This window comes from Sinocyclocheilus rhinocerous, unplaced genomic scaffold (genome assembly GCF_001515625.1).
Source record: "Sinocyclocheilus rhinocerous isolate Xijiao unplaced genomic scaffold, SAMN03320098_v1.1 scaffold836, whole genome shotgun sequence".
Lineage (NCBI taxonomy): Eukaryota > Metazoa > Chordata > Actinopteri > Cypriniformes > Cyprinidae > Sinocyclocheilus > Sinocyclocheilus rhinocerous.
Window position 1 is genome coordinate 234909 of NW_015648109.1, and position 15000 is coordinate 249908.

The 15000-nt window shown below is 39.1% G+C and overlaps 2 protein-coding genes across 2 annotated transcripts in view; both read right to left on the reverse strand.

The window, feature by feature from the left end:
• The window catches only part of LOC107709592 (protrudin-like), a 13049-nt gene extending 251 nt beyond the window's left edge, over positions 1 to 12798 (reverse strand). The window contains exons 1-8 of the mRNA XM_016514105.1: positions 12730 to 12798; positions 2976 to 3292; positions 2358 to 2588; positions 2122 to 2192; positions 1826 to 2012; positions 1652 to 1747; positions 669 to 781; positions 349 to 470 (exon numbers count right to left, since the gene is read on the reverse strand). Coding sequence (XP_016369591.1) covers positions 349 to 470; positions 669 to 781; positions 1652 to 1747; positions 1826 to 2012; positions 2122 to 2192; positions 2358 to 2587 — 819 coding nt within the window. The 5' untranslated portion in view covers position 2588; positions 2976 to 3292; positions 12730 to 12798. The remainder of the gene's footprint in view (positions 1 to 348; positions 471 to 668; positions 782 to 1651; positions 1748 to 1825; positions 2013 to 2121; positions 2193 to 2357; positions 2589 to 2975; positions 3293 to 12729) is intronic.
• Positions 6283 to 9103, reverse strand: LOC107709593 (protein NLRC3-like). The gene is made up of 3 exons (XM_016514106.1): positions 7599 to 9103; positions 6664 to 6837; positions 6283 to 6460 (listed from the first exon to the last, which is right to left on the reverse strand). Exons 1-3 carry the CDS (start codon positions 9101 to 9103, stop codon positions 6283 to 6285), a joined length of 1857 nt encoding a protein of 618 aa, XP_016369592.1.
• Positions 12799 to 15000: the final 2202 nt, after the last annotated feature.

The window sequence follows — 15000 nt, forward strand, 5'->3', positions numbered from 1 at the left end:
AACTAAAAACGAACAATTGCTTTACGCCGAATTGCCGCTATTTGAAAGTGAAAGTAAAATGCGCACGCCGCTTTTACAAGCTATTTAAAAGCGAAGGAAAGCGAGAAAAAGAGGGAACACCCCCGCGGTGATACCGGTATTACCGGTGTTGTCACACGTCGTTTAACCAGTGGGAAAATTTCCTCACCGTCACAACCCTAATCTAAAGCAGGGGTGCCCAAACTCGCTCCTGGAGGGCCGGTGTCCTGCATAAACATAAACAGCAGCCCTCCAGGACCGGGTTTGGGCACCCCTGGTCTAAAGTGTTTTATGGTTGTAGCAAGTGTGTATGTTTTAATTCTCTCTCACCTCCACACTGGTTGGAGTGGGTGTGCGTTCCAGCAGGTTTGACTGATCTGGGTCACATGGTTCAGTTTCCTCCGCAGGCTGGACTCGACTTGGGTGAACGAACTCCTTCAGCTCCAAAAGAGCTAGAGGGAACAAGAGAAAGGAAGCTGTGTGAGAATGTCTAGCTTATTGAAACTGAATGAAAATACTGAATCTGTATATATATATATTCACTAATCTTTTTAATATCAGCATAAAGTCTGATCCACACTGAAGCAATAAACGCTGAAGAGACCTTCTGACCAACAAGTGCCCAGTCTTGCATTCACTCATTTACTGACCTCTGCAGAAGTTTCTGTTCCACAGAAAGAGGGCGCTGTTGAGCACAGACAGACTCAAACCCACAGGAACCATGTACAGCAAGCAAACTGCCGTCAGGACAGAACCATAAAACCTCCACACAGAATAACACTCATTACAATCACCTTCACAATCCTTACAGTTAACTGATATTTTTTGCTTTTATTAGACGTTTTGCATTACAAATTAAAACAAAGATAACAGAAAATAGACCAAAACAACATTAACTGTATGAATAATATTACATTATACACAGGGTTTGGACACATTTTTACCAATAAATGTCCATGACTTTTCCATGACATTTTGAGACAACATTCATGACCTAATGTTCCATTTTTTTTACAAGCATACAGGTAAAATAAGAATAAAAATCTATGTTCAAATTCATCATAGCATATGTTAACTAAAATGAATGACTATTAATGCTACTAATTTGCCTTCGGTTCACTACTGAATTCTATTATACAGAGATTTGTGAAATAAATTTCCATGACTTTTCCAAAACTTTTCCAGGCCGTTTTAAAATTGCATGACTTTTCCAGGTTTTTCATGACTGTACGAACCCTGTGTATGTGTAAATTACAGTTGGTGTCCTTCCGTTATCGTTAAGGTTAGTATTGCTGCACTATACATAATCTTTTACAAAAATGTACCATAGTAACCATAATTTCTGCCAAAATACCATAGAGTCATTCCGTGTCAAATCAACCAAAATTCAGAAACTTCCCTGGCTAAGTTTTTGATTTTGTTCATATTTTATCTGAAGAAAGACATAAATAGAACTTTTTCATATCATATGATTTTCATCATATTATTTAATTCTTTTGTTGACAGTGGTAGTTAATACCAAGTTCACTGACGACATAAAGTAAAAATATCTGTATTGACTATTTTGGCAGAAACTGGCAGAAATTTTCCACCAAGGAACATCCATATGTGCTTCTATGTGCGTGATACTCACATGGAGGACATGGCGTGGCTCTCCCAGTATAACACTTTATACACAGATTCTGCATACACACACGCCAGTGTCAAAAGCTCATCTATTCGTTTCAGCCTGTAACACACACAAGCCTTCATCTCTCAGTCTCAGCGCTGATCTCATCACTCAAACATCACTGTGTCGTCCACTCACATGTCCTTGACCTCCAGCATGGCCTCCTGTTTGCTCATGTGGACCGTCTGCAGGTCTCGCCGCTGCACCGCAAAGTGTTTCTTCTTCTGAACCTCCATCTCACTGCTCGTGCCCTGGCAACGGTTGCCAAGGTAACCCAGCACAGCCGGAGCGGAGACGGCAAGCAGCAGCAGAGTGACCCAAGCGCCTGAGGACATTTTTAACCAAGGAGACACTCAGTTACCACTTACTGCATTATAGTACATCTGTATACAATATATATGCACACATAGACATGTCATCTTCTCGTATCTCACCTTCACTCAAAGTGAGGAAGAGGATGTTGAGCAGAACGCAGCTGAACAGGGAGCACAGCGGCATCCTCCACCTAAAAATAAAAGAGCTGAATACTGGATACACGCAGGCAGCAGGATCAATAATTCAGAGATGCGTTTAGTAACCGGCTGGAGTAAAAACAAAAGCCTTCTCATGAGAGTCACATGATACAGTCACCTGGCAGAAGCCGTTCTGATTATTATGGGATGTCTCTCACCCGAGCAGGTACCGCAGCACCTCCAGCGAGTCTGTGACGGGCTCCAGGAAGATGGCCATCCGCTTGAAGCAGATCACCATGTTCAGCAGGTCAAAGGTCAGCACTCTGGGGCTGCCCAGATCAGAGGTGCTGTCTGTGGAGGACGCGTCTTTAGCGGGCAGCTGGGTCAGCTCGGCCCGGTCGCCGCTCGCCTGTGTGGGGTCCTGAGGAGGGGAGGCTGTGCACTGCATGCTGGGAAATCAGAGATCATGATTGTGAGGGTTCAAAGACTGTGTTTATCTCTATGCACATGTGGCAGTCTCTCATCTGTTAAATCTGATGCCTGGTAGTGTATTCAAAGGCTTTGATCATTTAATCAGAATCAATGAGCAATGTCAAATCCAGCAGATCTGTATAACAAAGCATCCTGATCAATTAAAAACACAATAGATGTTACAGTCAATTCAATGGATGTTTACCAGATTTTATAACACACATGATGACCATTTGTATCATTAGAACGCATTAAATTCTTAGTTATGACAGTAAAAAAAACTAATATTAATAGAGAAACATGAAACACTGCCATATAAACATCAACCAGAAGAAAACACTCAAACACATCAGACTCTCACATACCTTTTAATCCTTTAAACAGCGTCTTCTGCCGCTACAGAGTCATTAAGAGGTCTTCAATGTGCATGAAGATCACTAAATTTGAGAATAATCCACTTAAAACGATATCAAAACGCTGTTATCGTTTATGTCTAGCGACTTCTGCTTCCGCGATCCACAGGCAGATGTGCGGATGCCAGAGCGCGATGATGATTGAGTGCCAGGAAGAGCAGAGGAGCGCCGATCACATCGATGTGACAAACAAAACACAGACATGACTGCCAGGTGTTTTGCCATTTTAATCTAGTAGTGCCATTTGTACATATCGTCTTTTTTCATAGCTAAAGGAAAAAGGTTCACTCAGCAAAAAGATTTTTATGCTGATTGTTTTTGTAGCTTAATTATCATTATTTGACTGTGCTTGCTGGGATCTGGAAATAATAATACCCTTCATTTGATCAACTTAATGCATAACATCACTGGTAAATGTACACAAACATTTCTACAATTCTGTTAAGGCCTCTTGTTTGCGGCCAGCAAATATCACTGAATGAATGAGCCTGATTTACGCAGAAAGTAATAAACACTGATTTAAATACTCATGGCACCTTTAAGAGATATAGCCTGCTTAAACATAGGTCCTCTATGATGTATGATATTTTATTTTAGACAATATCTGCATAACAATTGCATAAATTAATAACACTCTTGCTATGAATAATTAAAATTAACCCTAACCACTAGCTTTTCACTATGGAAGCCTGTTTCATCTACTGAAGAAAAAAAAGGAAATTGTGACTTTTTATCTCATAATTCTAACTTTTTTCTCTCGCAATTGTGTGAAAACATAGATGTAAACTCGCATTTAGGCCTACCTTTTTTATTTTTTATTCAGGAAACGGTCTTTCATATTTCACACATCACTTTCATGCAGGCAGGAAGATCTGAGAAAGGCAAATATGTCAAAAATTAACTTCTTGTCCTCATCAAATGAGCAAACCTGAAGATGACATTTGACAGAGACATTAAACTCAGCTCCAAACTCCATTCTGTTCAGCTGCTCACGTCACTGAGGAATGATGTGTTCAATAAATATTACACACAAAAATCATTTACATTTATATACATTATAAACCTTAATAGAAATATCATAAAGAGAGTTTTGAACATATATAAATTAACCACCGGTTAGGTATTTTTAGGCCCTGGAGATGTTTTCACATCACATGCTCTTTGTGCTTATGTTAGTATACTTACACCATATTAATGACAACAGTCTCATTAGTATTCAGAACAAATTGTGTTACAATAATATTAGAGCAACAAGCATGCAAGTTTAAACTTAGGTAGTAAAATGAATTTTTAAGGCCATGAAACACATACTAAACATGTTTGCCGCCAGACTTTGACTACTGAATATCAGAATCAGGAGCTTTATTGCCAAGTGTGTTTACACACACAAGGGATTCGTCTTGGTGTCAGGAGCTTCCAGTACAGACATAGTGCAGACATACATATAATTTAAAGTAATAAAGTGAAATAAAACACTAATAATAAAGAGAATAGACAATAAATAAAAATATAATTGGTAATAAAATATAGAGATTGTGATTGTGAGATACAGACAGAATTGTGAAAGTGCATATGTGCTATTTACAGATGTACAGTCTGAGATGTGTTATGTGTTGTTCACATGTGCTGGGAAAAGGCTATTCTTGTGTCTGGCTGTTTTTGTGCTCAGTGCTCTGTAGCGCCGACCAGAGGGCAACCGTTCAAAGAGGGAGTGTGCTGGGTGTGAGGGGCCCAGAGTGATTTTACCAGCACTTTTCCTCACTCTGGAGGTGTAAAGATCTTGGAGGTTAGGCAGGGGGCACCAATAATCCTCTCAGCAGTCCTGACAGATGGAGGTGGGTACGGAGAGCTGGGTCAGTTTGTCTGAGAGAAGGTCAGGCATGATGGTATTGAAGGCCGAACTGAAGTCCACAATAAGATCCTTGCATAATTAATTCCCAGGTCTGTCGAGGTGTTGCAGGATGTAATGTTGACTGCATCATCCACAGACCTGCTCTGTAGGCAAACTGAAGAGGATGCAGCAAGGGTCCAGTGATGTCCTTCAGGTAGGCCAGGACCAGCCGCTCAAATGACTTCATGACCACAGAGAGCGACAAGTCTATAATCATTAAGTCCAGTGATTTTGGGTTTTTTGTGGACCGGAGACTGAGCTTTTTGAATCAGCAGTAAAACACATTCAGATCGTCAGCCAGTTGTTGATTCTCCAGAATCTCCACAGACTGCGGGGTGGTGTCTTGTACTTGGTGATGCTCCTCAGGATGGTCCAGACTGTCGCCGGGTCCTTGGATGAAAACTGGTTTTTCAGCATTTCAGAGTAGGTTTTTTTAGCCACTCTGATCTCCTTTGTCAGTCTGTTTCTGGCCTGGTTGTACAAGATTTTATCCCCACTTCTGCAAGCATCCTCTTTGGCATGACAAAGCTGTTTGAGTTTCCCAGTAAACCACGGTTTATCGTTATTGAATGATAAGAATGTCCTGGTGGGGATGCACATATCCTCACAGAAACTGATGTATGAAGTTACAGTCTCTCGCTTCAAAAACACTCCAATCAGTGCAGTCGAAGCAGGCTTGTAAATCCCGCTCTGCTTCATTAGTCCATCTTTTTACAGTCCTTATTACAGGTTTAGCTGATTTCAATTAATAATATGTAGATCAGAGAGTTTGAGTGTGAAAACCATCCTGTTGATTCATTCCCATAAACAATGCATTGATTTGATATTTACAAAACAGTGCACAATATAATTAAAACATAAAAATAGGGTATGAGGCAGTGTTTTACAGTAAACAATGGTCTTAAGAGAATGAAATTAAATATAACCTAAACATTAATTTTACTTTTACATCATATTACTACAGGTACATAATTTTTTATATCAAATTAATTCATATCATATTATACGGCATAACATTTACATAATTGTTCTCTGATATTAATATTAATAAAAAAGTTGTATCGGATTTTACTCTAAACTCTAATATGAAATACTAATATGAAATTACCTTAGTAGCCCAACTAGTAAAATATGTCCCGTAAACCGCACACACATCAGCACTTGTTCACTGTGACATCAGTTCTGTTGATTCTGTTGGCCGTAATGAGTCTGTCGTGATCCCATGTTCACCATCATTTAATACCTATCAGTACAAAATGAAACACACAGTAACAGATGCATTATGGAGCATTACTACTGACACATATCTGTACCGTACAGGGGACTGATAGTTCAAATTACATTATTATATGATACACGAATCATTACTTACAACAGCATCACCAGTTTATAATGTGGATCAACTTTTAAAGCAGAGAGCAGCTTCACACTCGACCGTCTCAGTTTATTCCCAAACAGATCCAGTTCTCTCAGGTGTGAGGGGTTTGATCTCAGCGCTGAGGCCAGAGCAGCACAACCTTCAGCTGTGACGCCACAATCCCTCAACCTGCAGAGAACAATGACACAAACACAGAGAGGCTATGATATTAAATCCCAAATCTGTGTGGGTTTCATGTTTTTATTAGTTTTTGTTTACTTTTGTTTTATTGTGTGTTCATGTAAAACACTGTGATCTGAACAACATTATGATTACACACACTTGGTGTAATATATCTAATCATTTCGGCTGAGATTAATGTATGATCTTACATCAGTTTCTCCAGTCTACAGTGAGGATCCTTCAGTCCTTCAGAGATCAGCGTCAGACCTGCATCTTCTAGAGTATTCAGTGTCAGATCCAGTTCTCTCAGGTGTGAGGAGTTTGACCTCAGAGCTGAACACAGAGCAGCACAACCTTCATCTGTGACGCCACAATTACTCACCCTGAAGAACAACGACACACTCTTCACTCTCTTCGCTCAAGACACAAAGATCAGTTTAACATTGGGCTCCATCAACAATCACAGTGATTACAGTGGTGGCAACAACCATAAAATTCAAATGTGCACAGTGTCACAAAGCAAAAACAAAGTAATAGTAATTCTACAATGTCTAATGCAAACAGGATTTTCAATATTCGCCACATTTAAAACATTTTTTTTTTGACTGATCTTTTATAATAATTTTCTAGAATGCTTTTATTTGTTTGCTGGTATTTGTGTTTGCCATGTTTTATCTGTACTGTGTCTGTCAATCAATACAAATAATTTGCACATTTTATACTTGCGGAATTAATGCCTAATCAATGTGTAAAATCATGTAAACACCTCAAATAGGGCTCTTTTATTGGGTAAATCAATCAAAAGTGGTTTAAACAAAATCAAGCTATAGCACAAATGCCAGATTTAGCATAATATACAAAAGTTTTCAAAAGTTTACTATACATTAGAAGTTTAGAGATAGTCTTACTGGAAGACCAATGGATGAGGTTTCACAGACATTTACAGTGACAGACATTCAAATACCAAGCTTTTAAATTAGCATCTTAATCTCAAGTTCACTGTTAATGTGGAAAGGAAGAGACACCCAAGTGTCTTGTATCAACAAAAAAAAATCAGGTTAAATTAACACTACCATTGATGATAAAGAATAGAGAAGCACTTACAGTTCACACACATCTGAAAATTACAGTCAGTGCTACTTACTGAGCTGATCTGGAGGCTTCAACTACAGGCAAGAGCTTCAGAAAAACGTCATCAGGTGACATGTGGTTTTGGTTGTACTCGCGGCTGACGTACTTACTCAAATCAAACTTATCTGACTGCTCTGAGGTCAACAAAACAAAGACAACAGCTGACCACTGTGATGAGGACAATCTGGTGCTTGAAAGATCTCCAGATCGGAGATAATTCTGGATTTCACTCACGAGAGAATGATCACCCAGTTCATTTAAACAGTGGAACAGATTGATGTATTTCTCTGGTGAGGGATTCACTGTTATTTCTGTTTTAATGTACGCAGCAATTTTCTTTTTGCCATACGAAATGTTTCCAACATGTATCAGAAGACCTTTCAGGAGCATCTGATTGGACTTCAGCGAGAGACCCAGAAGAAATCGGAGGAAAAGGTCCAGATGTCCATTCTTACTCTGTAAAGCCTTGTCCACGGCTCTCTGATGCAGGTCAGATATCGTGCGACACTCACGTTCATGTTTTAAGCTGAGGTTTTCATTGAGCACATCCCTCTTGTCCAGCAGGAATGAAAGCAGCACATATAGAGCTGCGAGATGCTCCTGAATGCTCAGATGAACAAAGCAGAAGACTTTCCCCTGATACAAGCCCAACTCCTCTCTGAAGATCTGAGTGCACAATCCTGAGTACACTGATGCTTCTGTCACATCAATGCCACACTCGCTCAGGTCTTGCTCATAGAAGATCAGGTTGCCTTTCACAAGCTGCTGGAAAGCCAGTTTCCCCAGATTGAGGATCATGTCTTCATCCTTCACGTTCTTCTCATAGTCCTTCTCATGTTTGATGCTGGTCTGAATGATCAGGAAGTGTGTGTACATTTGAGTGAGAGTCTTGGGAATCTCTCCACTCTCTGCTTCACTCAACATCTTCTCGAGAACAGCGGCTGAGATCCAGCAGAACACTGGGATGTGGCACATGATGAAGAGGCTCTTTGATGACTTCAGGTGTGAGATGATTCTCTCGGTCAGACTCTGATCACTGATTCTCTTCCTGAAGTATTCCTCCTTCTGTGGGTCACTGAAGCCTCGTACCTCTGTCACTCGGTGGACACACTCAGAGGGGACGAGATCAGCTGCTGCTGGTCTGGAGGTGATCCAGATGAGAGCAGAGGGAAGTAGATTCCCCACAATGAGGTTCATCAGCAGCATGTGCACTGACGTCTCTTTGGTCGCATCCTGTAGAGTCTCACTGGTGTCAAAGTTTATGGGAAGACAACACTCGTCCAGACCATCAAAGATGAACAACACTTTATATTCATCACTTGATATTTTCATTTCTTTGGTTTCAGGAAATAAAACATGCAGAAGATCTAAAAGACTGAGTTTTTCATCCTTCATCAAGTTGAGCTCTCTGAAAGGAAGTGGAAATATGAGCTGGATGTCCTGATTCTCTTTCCCTTCAGCGTTCAGGAGTGTTGGGGTTCCCTGCTTTGCTGTTCCCTCATACAGACACTCAAACATTTCCCTCACATTTGATCTAAATGTCTTGAGGGCTTCAGCATGTTGAGGGTCATGGCTGTAAGATTAAAACAATAAATTATTGGAATATGGTGTACATGCATATTATATAACATTTCATTTATCTATTATAACCTTAACATTTCATTTGTCGCCATATATCTGCCCTTTAAAAGCACATAAGAACATGCAGTAATCTCAGACAACTTAATCCAGATATTTGAATCAAATCCGCAAATGCGTTTGAAGAACAAAATTAGCCAGAGATCAGTTCTCACGATTGACATTTGTCAAATCATCGTAGATGTATTAAGCGAGGTCCAAATAACAGACCCCAGATCCTGACCCTATGCTCCAAATACAACACTCACAATACACACAAACAACCAAAACCAACACAAAACTATAAAGGGAAGAATAAACATGGGTTACAGGATCTCGACTGTCAGGGTTCTGCCCTGGCAGCTTTGTCTGCGTTGCCTTTGTTTAATGTTTCTTTTTGTTTTTGTCTTGCGCCTGAACACGTTGCTTTGTCTTTGTTTGTGTCTGCCATGTGTCCCTTTGGTCCCACCTCCTTTTTTCCCTTGGTCACGCCCTCTTGTTTAGCCCTTTTCTTGTTCTCTTTTCTTTAATTGTGCTCACCTGGCCCTGTGTGCTTTCCTCTCTTTATATTGTGCTGTTTGTTCCTCTTATGCTTGCTGGTTCGTCTTGTGCCATATAGAGACAGTTATTGGTTTGCTGCTCTACAGTATATTCCAGTCTTGCTCGGTTACTGTGATTGTGTATCCTTGCTGTAGTTTTTGCTCTTGATTTCTCTCCTTTGTTTTTGGTTTTTATCTTCAGTTTTCTTACTTATTTACTTGTAATGTTTTCTTAGTTAATCATCAGTCTTGTTTCTAGTCTTGTGTTCTCGCTATTGCTTGGATTTTATACTTTAGTTATTTATTAGTCTAAACTTACAAGATATTTACTTTTTATTTTATTTTTATTGTTTTTTTATTTTACTTTTTTCTTTTTTACTTGTTATTTTTTCCTTTTTATTATATCATGCTGTTTCTCCTTGTGTTGTGCTGAGTAGTGTTGCTTTGTGGTCTTGAGTTGCGTCTTGTTTGGTCCTGTTATGTGTTTTGTGCTGTGTGTTCCCTCCAGTCCTGCTCTCTCAGCCTGAGACTCCCTGCCTGTTGGTTCCCCAAGGCAGTCCGCCAACCAAGCCTGGTGCTGAGAACCCTAATCTGATACTGGCCGGCTTTGGGTCCCTTCACTCTGATGGCACGCTCTGCTGTTCTCTGCTCTGGTCTTCTCCCCATTCTTCTGCCTGGTTTGGCCAACAACTGAGACTGTTCTCCAGACTGTCTATCTCTTGGGGCATAGTTCTCTTCCTGCTGGTTGGAGCTGCCTCAAGATTGTCTACCCCTGTGCTTTGTGAACTTGTGTGTTTTCAATAAATCTTTGATTCACTCACTCTGCATTTGGGTCTCTTCCTGCTGATCCTGACACACACACACAAAAAAAAAGATTAAAAAAAAGATTTTTTTATCATTCCCTGCAATGGGAGCAGAAATGTCTAAACTTGTTAAATCATCTACATATGGAAGACCCCATAACTACCAAACTATTAAAAGTGATGTTTCTGGAAGTAGTAAGAAACTTTTTAATAATATTAACTCATTAGGATATGTCCCAAAAAATTTCAAGTTGGCTGTTAATAACCCTCTTTTAGAAAAAACAACTTGGTTCTAGAGAATTATGTAAACCACAGATTGATTTCAAATCTCCCTTTCCAATCAAAAATACTAGAAAAAGTATTATCTTCACTACTATTTTCCTTTTGGGAAAGAACTGGCATCTGCGAGGAATTCCAGTCAAGGTTTAGGTCATTTCATTGTACTGAAACTGCATTCATCAGAGTTACAAATAACTTGCTCTTATCATCTGATCATGTTTGCATCTCTCTATTAGTGTTACTGGACCTCAGTGCTGCCTTTGATACTATCAACCACATCATTCTCTTGGATAGGCTCAAAAATTACATTGGCATTAATGGAATTGTATTGACATGACCCAAATTGTACTTATCTGACCATTATCAATTTGAATTTAAATGAAGAGGTGTCATATCAATCACAAGTTCAATATGGAGTACCACAAGTCTCAGTACTAGGACCATTGCTTTTCACCCTGTTGGGAGATATTAAGAAACATGGTGTCTCACTGTTACACTGATGATGCTCAAAGTTTCCAACGAAAGATACCAATTCACAAAATTAGTGGAATTCATAGTTGATATAAATTGACTTCATTGTCAGTCAAGAACCTGAGTGTGTTATTTGACAGCAATTTGTCATTTGAAAGCCACATTTCTAGCATTTGTAAAACCATGTTTTTCCATCTTAAAAATATCTCTAAATTACGATATATCTCTCTCAATGTAAAATTCAGAAAAGTTAATTTATGCATTTAACCTCAAGGCTAGATTATTGCTATGCATTACTAGGTGGTTGCCCCAAAGGCTTAATAAACAAACTCCAGCTGGTCCAAAATGCAGCAGCTAGAGAGCTTAATAAAACCAAGAAGTATGTCCATATTAGCTTGGTTCTGTCAACACTGCATTGGCTCCCTGTCTTACCAAAGAAAAACATTATATCGTTACAGTATGCATAAAGTGCAGCTGCTAGTGCTCACCTCGACCAGGTGCAGCGCTCACATTACTTATACAAACGTATTTGTTTGAAATGTATTTGATAAATTGTACTTGGTGCTTTTGTGTTTATTTTGTGTTGTTTCCTTTAAATGTACTTCAATGTATCTTTTGTTAAAAGACTTTGAACTTGTGGAAAGGCACAAATTGTGCAATATAAATAAAACGTCTTCTATCTTTTAATTAACATCTTCTGAAATCTGTTCCATACAGCCACTTTAGACCCTTTACAGCATTAATGACGAACAATTCTTTCTTCGTCTAAACACAGATGTAATAAAAGAAATGGATTAGTAGAGTATTTACCTAGACCCAAGATCAGTGTGTTCACTGAAGTTATGAGGAGGATCTAGTGACTGGTCATTCTGGTGGGTCCAGTCTGTGCATTAATGATGGACACAACAAGTGAATGTAACATAATGACAATATAAGAGTTGTAATATATACAATTCTTATATTGATGACTTTTGTAATGAACTGATTCAGGTGACTGAATTACTCCATTAAGACTTTACAGCAAGTGCATATCCACATATCAGGGTTGTTATACAAGATTTTGGAGTAAATACCTTCTGAAATGCATTGCATACAGGCACTTTACAACATCAATAATGAACAATTCTTTCTTTATGTAAACACAGATGATGTGTACAGCATTTACCTAAAGCCAGGATCAGTGTGTCCATTGACCAGTCACTCTTCATGGACACACAGCTGGGTGCTGGAGGGTCTAGTCTGTGCATTGAAGATGAACATGACAAGTGAATAATTGACACACACACACACACACACACACACACACACACACACACTCTCTCTTATATTCACGACTTTAGTAATTTGTAATTTTACTTCAACCAAGATAAATAATCATTTTTAATTTGATCACAGACCTTATGAAGAACCAATAAATGTTTAGTACAGTGTTTACCTAGACCTAAGATCAGAGTGTCCTCTAAAGTGATGTGGAGGTTCTAGTGACTGGTCACTCCTCACAGACACACAGCTGGCTCCAGATGACTTCGATCTTTGCATCTGGACTGAACTGAAACCAAACATGAAGGAAAGTCAGAATCAGACACTGTGATAATGACTGATTGTTGATTAACTGAATATTTATGCTAAATGAATTGTTCTACCATAAGTCATTCTCAGGAAATCACAAAATGGTGCCATTTGTGCATAAAAATTATATTTTACCAACTTTTAATTCTTCACTTAAAAGACCACATTTTAAATATGAGGATACATATTGTGGTGGTATCGCACAGCTTCCTGGTGCCTTGGTAAAATCACCAATATTATTTTATTAATTATCACCCAAGACTTTCAAAACAAATTGTCAACACTTTTACACAACACAAGTTTTGAGGTTGAATGTAAGAGCAAAAATAGCAAATAATGGCCTTAACTAGTAATTATCATTGCACTGGACCACATTATTTAGTCAGTATTCCTGTAGTTTGTGCCCCAAAAACAACAACAACAACAATAAAGGCAGTTTTATATTGTGCTGTTAAATACGTAAGAGAAAACTAAATCTCTGAACCATGTGATAAACTCCCGTTCAGAAGCGAAATATCTAAATATACAAAAATCAAACTACTGCTTTTAAAAAGAAGATTGTCACAAGATGACATCCCTTAATTAACACCAACTATCTATATATTTTCTAACACGAAGTCTTGGTCTTCTGAATGCAAGAGAGACCCCATCAATAGCCCAAAGGTTTATATTCTCGTGCACAACTGACTGTGGGCCATGGCTTTTGATAACTTCTCTAAGAGAGAATGGCAATAAAAACAACAGAAGACTAATGTGAAAACAACAAAAATGGATGTGCGAAGCTTTCAGAAGGTACCCGCGTTTGTACCATAGACTGTAAAAAAGTAGTTTGTGCGGTTTCGTACTGTACTAGAGTTAAAGACGCAGTTGTGTGGCGTGATAGTATGTCCCAAAGCTTGCCTACTCTTCTACTACACACTCAAAAGTGTGTACTTTTTCTTCACCAAAAGAGTACATACTTTAAGGGCGTAGTATAAGTAGGCACATTGGGACGCAGCATTACACGCATCCAATTCACCCGACGCACATAAAGGAGAGATGTGATTGGCTGGAAGGGGCTTGGAGGCGGGCTCAATCGTCTTTTCCAGGCTTCTCATTGGTCAGAGCGGTACAGTAGGTTACGAGTCAGAGCGTTAAACCTTTCTGTCCGTTCCGCTCGCTTGACAGACACAGACGGAGAAGAGCAGCCAGGCTGTTTACTACACAGTTCTGCTGCTCTCCCTAAAGCGATTCCAAAGATCTAATATGCAACCGATACAAAGACACTAGCTCACACAGAAAAGGTGAGTAGATTTCTGCATAATTCTGTCGTTGATATTTATTCCATTAGTTTTTTTTCCTGGAGCGCACCAAAGCGGAACCGAATTCCCACCTAGAAATACGATTAACGCGCAACGATTGTGCTTTGGCTTTGTGATCCTTCATGTCATCACTCATAACCGAGCATGTTATTCTTGAATATATGCTTTTTATCCTTTGTTATTTGCTGTAATTCGGGTGGATGTATCTGATGTGTTGTCACTGCGGATGTTCGTGCGTCACTCTCGTGTCGTCACGTGACTCCTAGTGCTACAAATAAACCAAACCAGTCGACGAAATCCCGTCTATATTAATTATTTTTTGAAATATCCTAGAAACGAAACCAAAAAGTATATGTAATAATATTTATTTAAAAAAAAACTCCTGACAGCTTTTTTATTTAGTTTACATTATTTTTTAATTCGACGCCGAGTGACGTAATACGATCGTTTGTTACGCACAGTTAGTTACGCATCAACAAAACGCCAATGCGCCCTTGATCATTCTGTTTCTGCCGAGATCAAATGATAACAAGCTAACTAGACATTCCTGTTTATCTCTTAGCAATGATTGTTTATGTAAATAGCATACTCATGCTCAATTTGCTTGGACTGGCAATTCGTATGTTAATCGCTGCGTAATGCAAAATAGTATGCAGTGCACACTGTACAGTGCACATAGTATTCTGTTCTGAACACAGCCACTCTGTACTATTGCTAGGATCTGGGGGCCAAGGCTTGGCTGGTTAGCTTGCTTAGTTCACCGCTTCTAGTAGATGTCGAAACTTCAACATAATGTGACATTTCTACATTAAAGACCATTCAAAATTATCCTTGCA

What these genes read in the sequence shown, in the direction of transcription:
- LOC107709593 (XM_016514106.1), bottom strand. Translation starts at nt 9,103, where the DNA reads ATGTTTGAGTGTCTGTATGAGGGAACAGCAAAGCAGGGAACCCCAACA. An exon ending in GAAGCCTCCAGATCAGCTCA is followed by an intron (nt 6,838 to 7,598) that starts GTAAGTAGCACT and finishes GTTGTTCTTCAG; the next exon opens with GGTGAGTAATTGTGGCGTCA. An exon ending in TGTAGACTGGAGAAACTGAT is followed by an intron (nt 6,461 to 6,663) that starts GTAAGATCATAC and finishes TGTTCTCTGCAG; the next exon opens with GTTGAGGGATTGTGGCGTCA.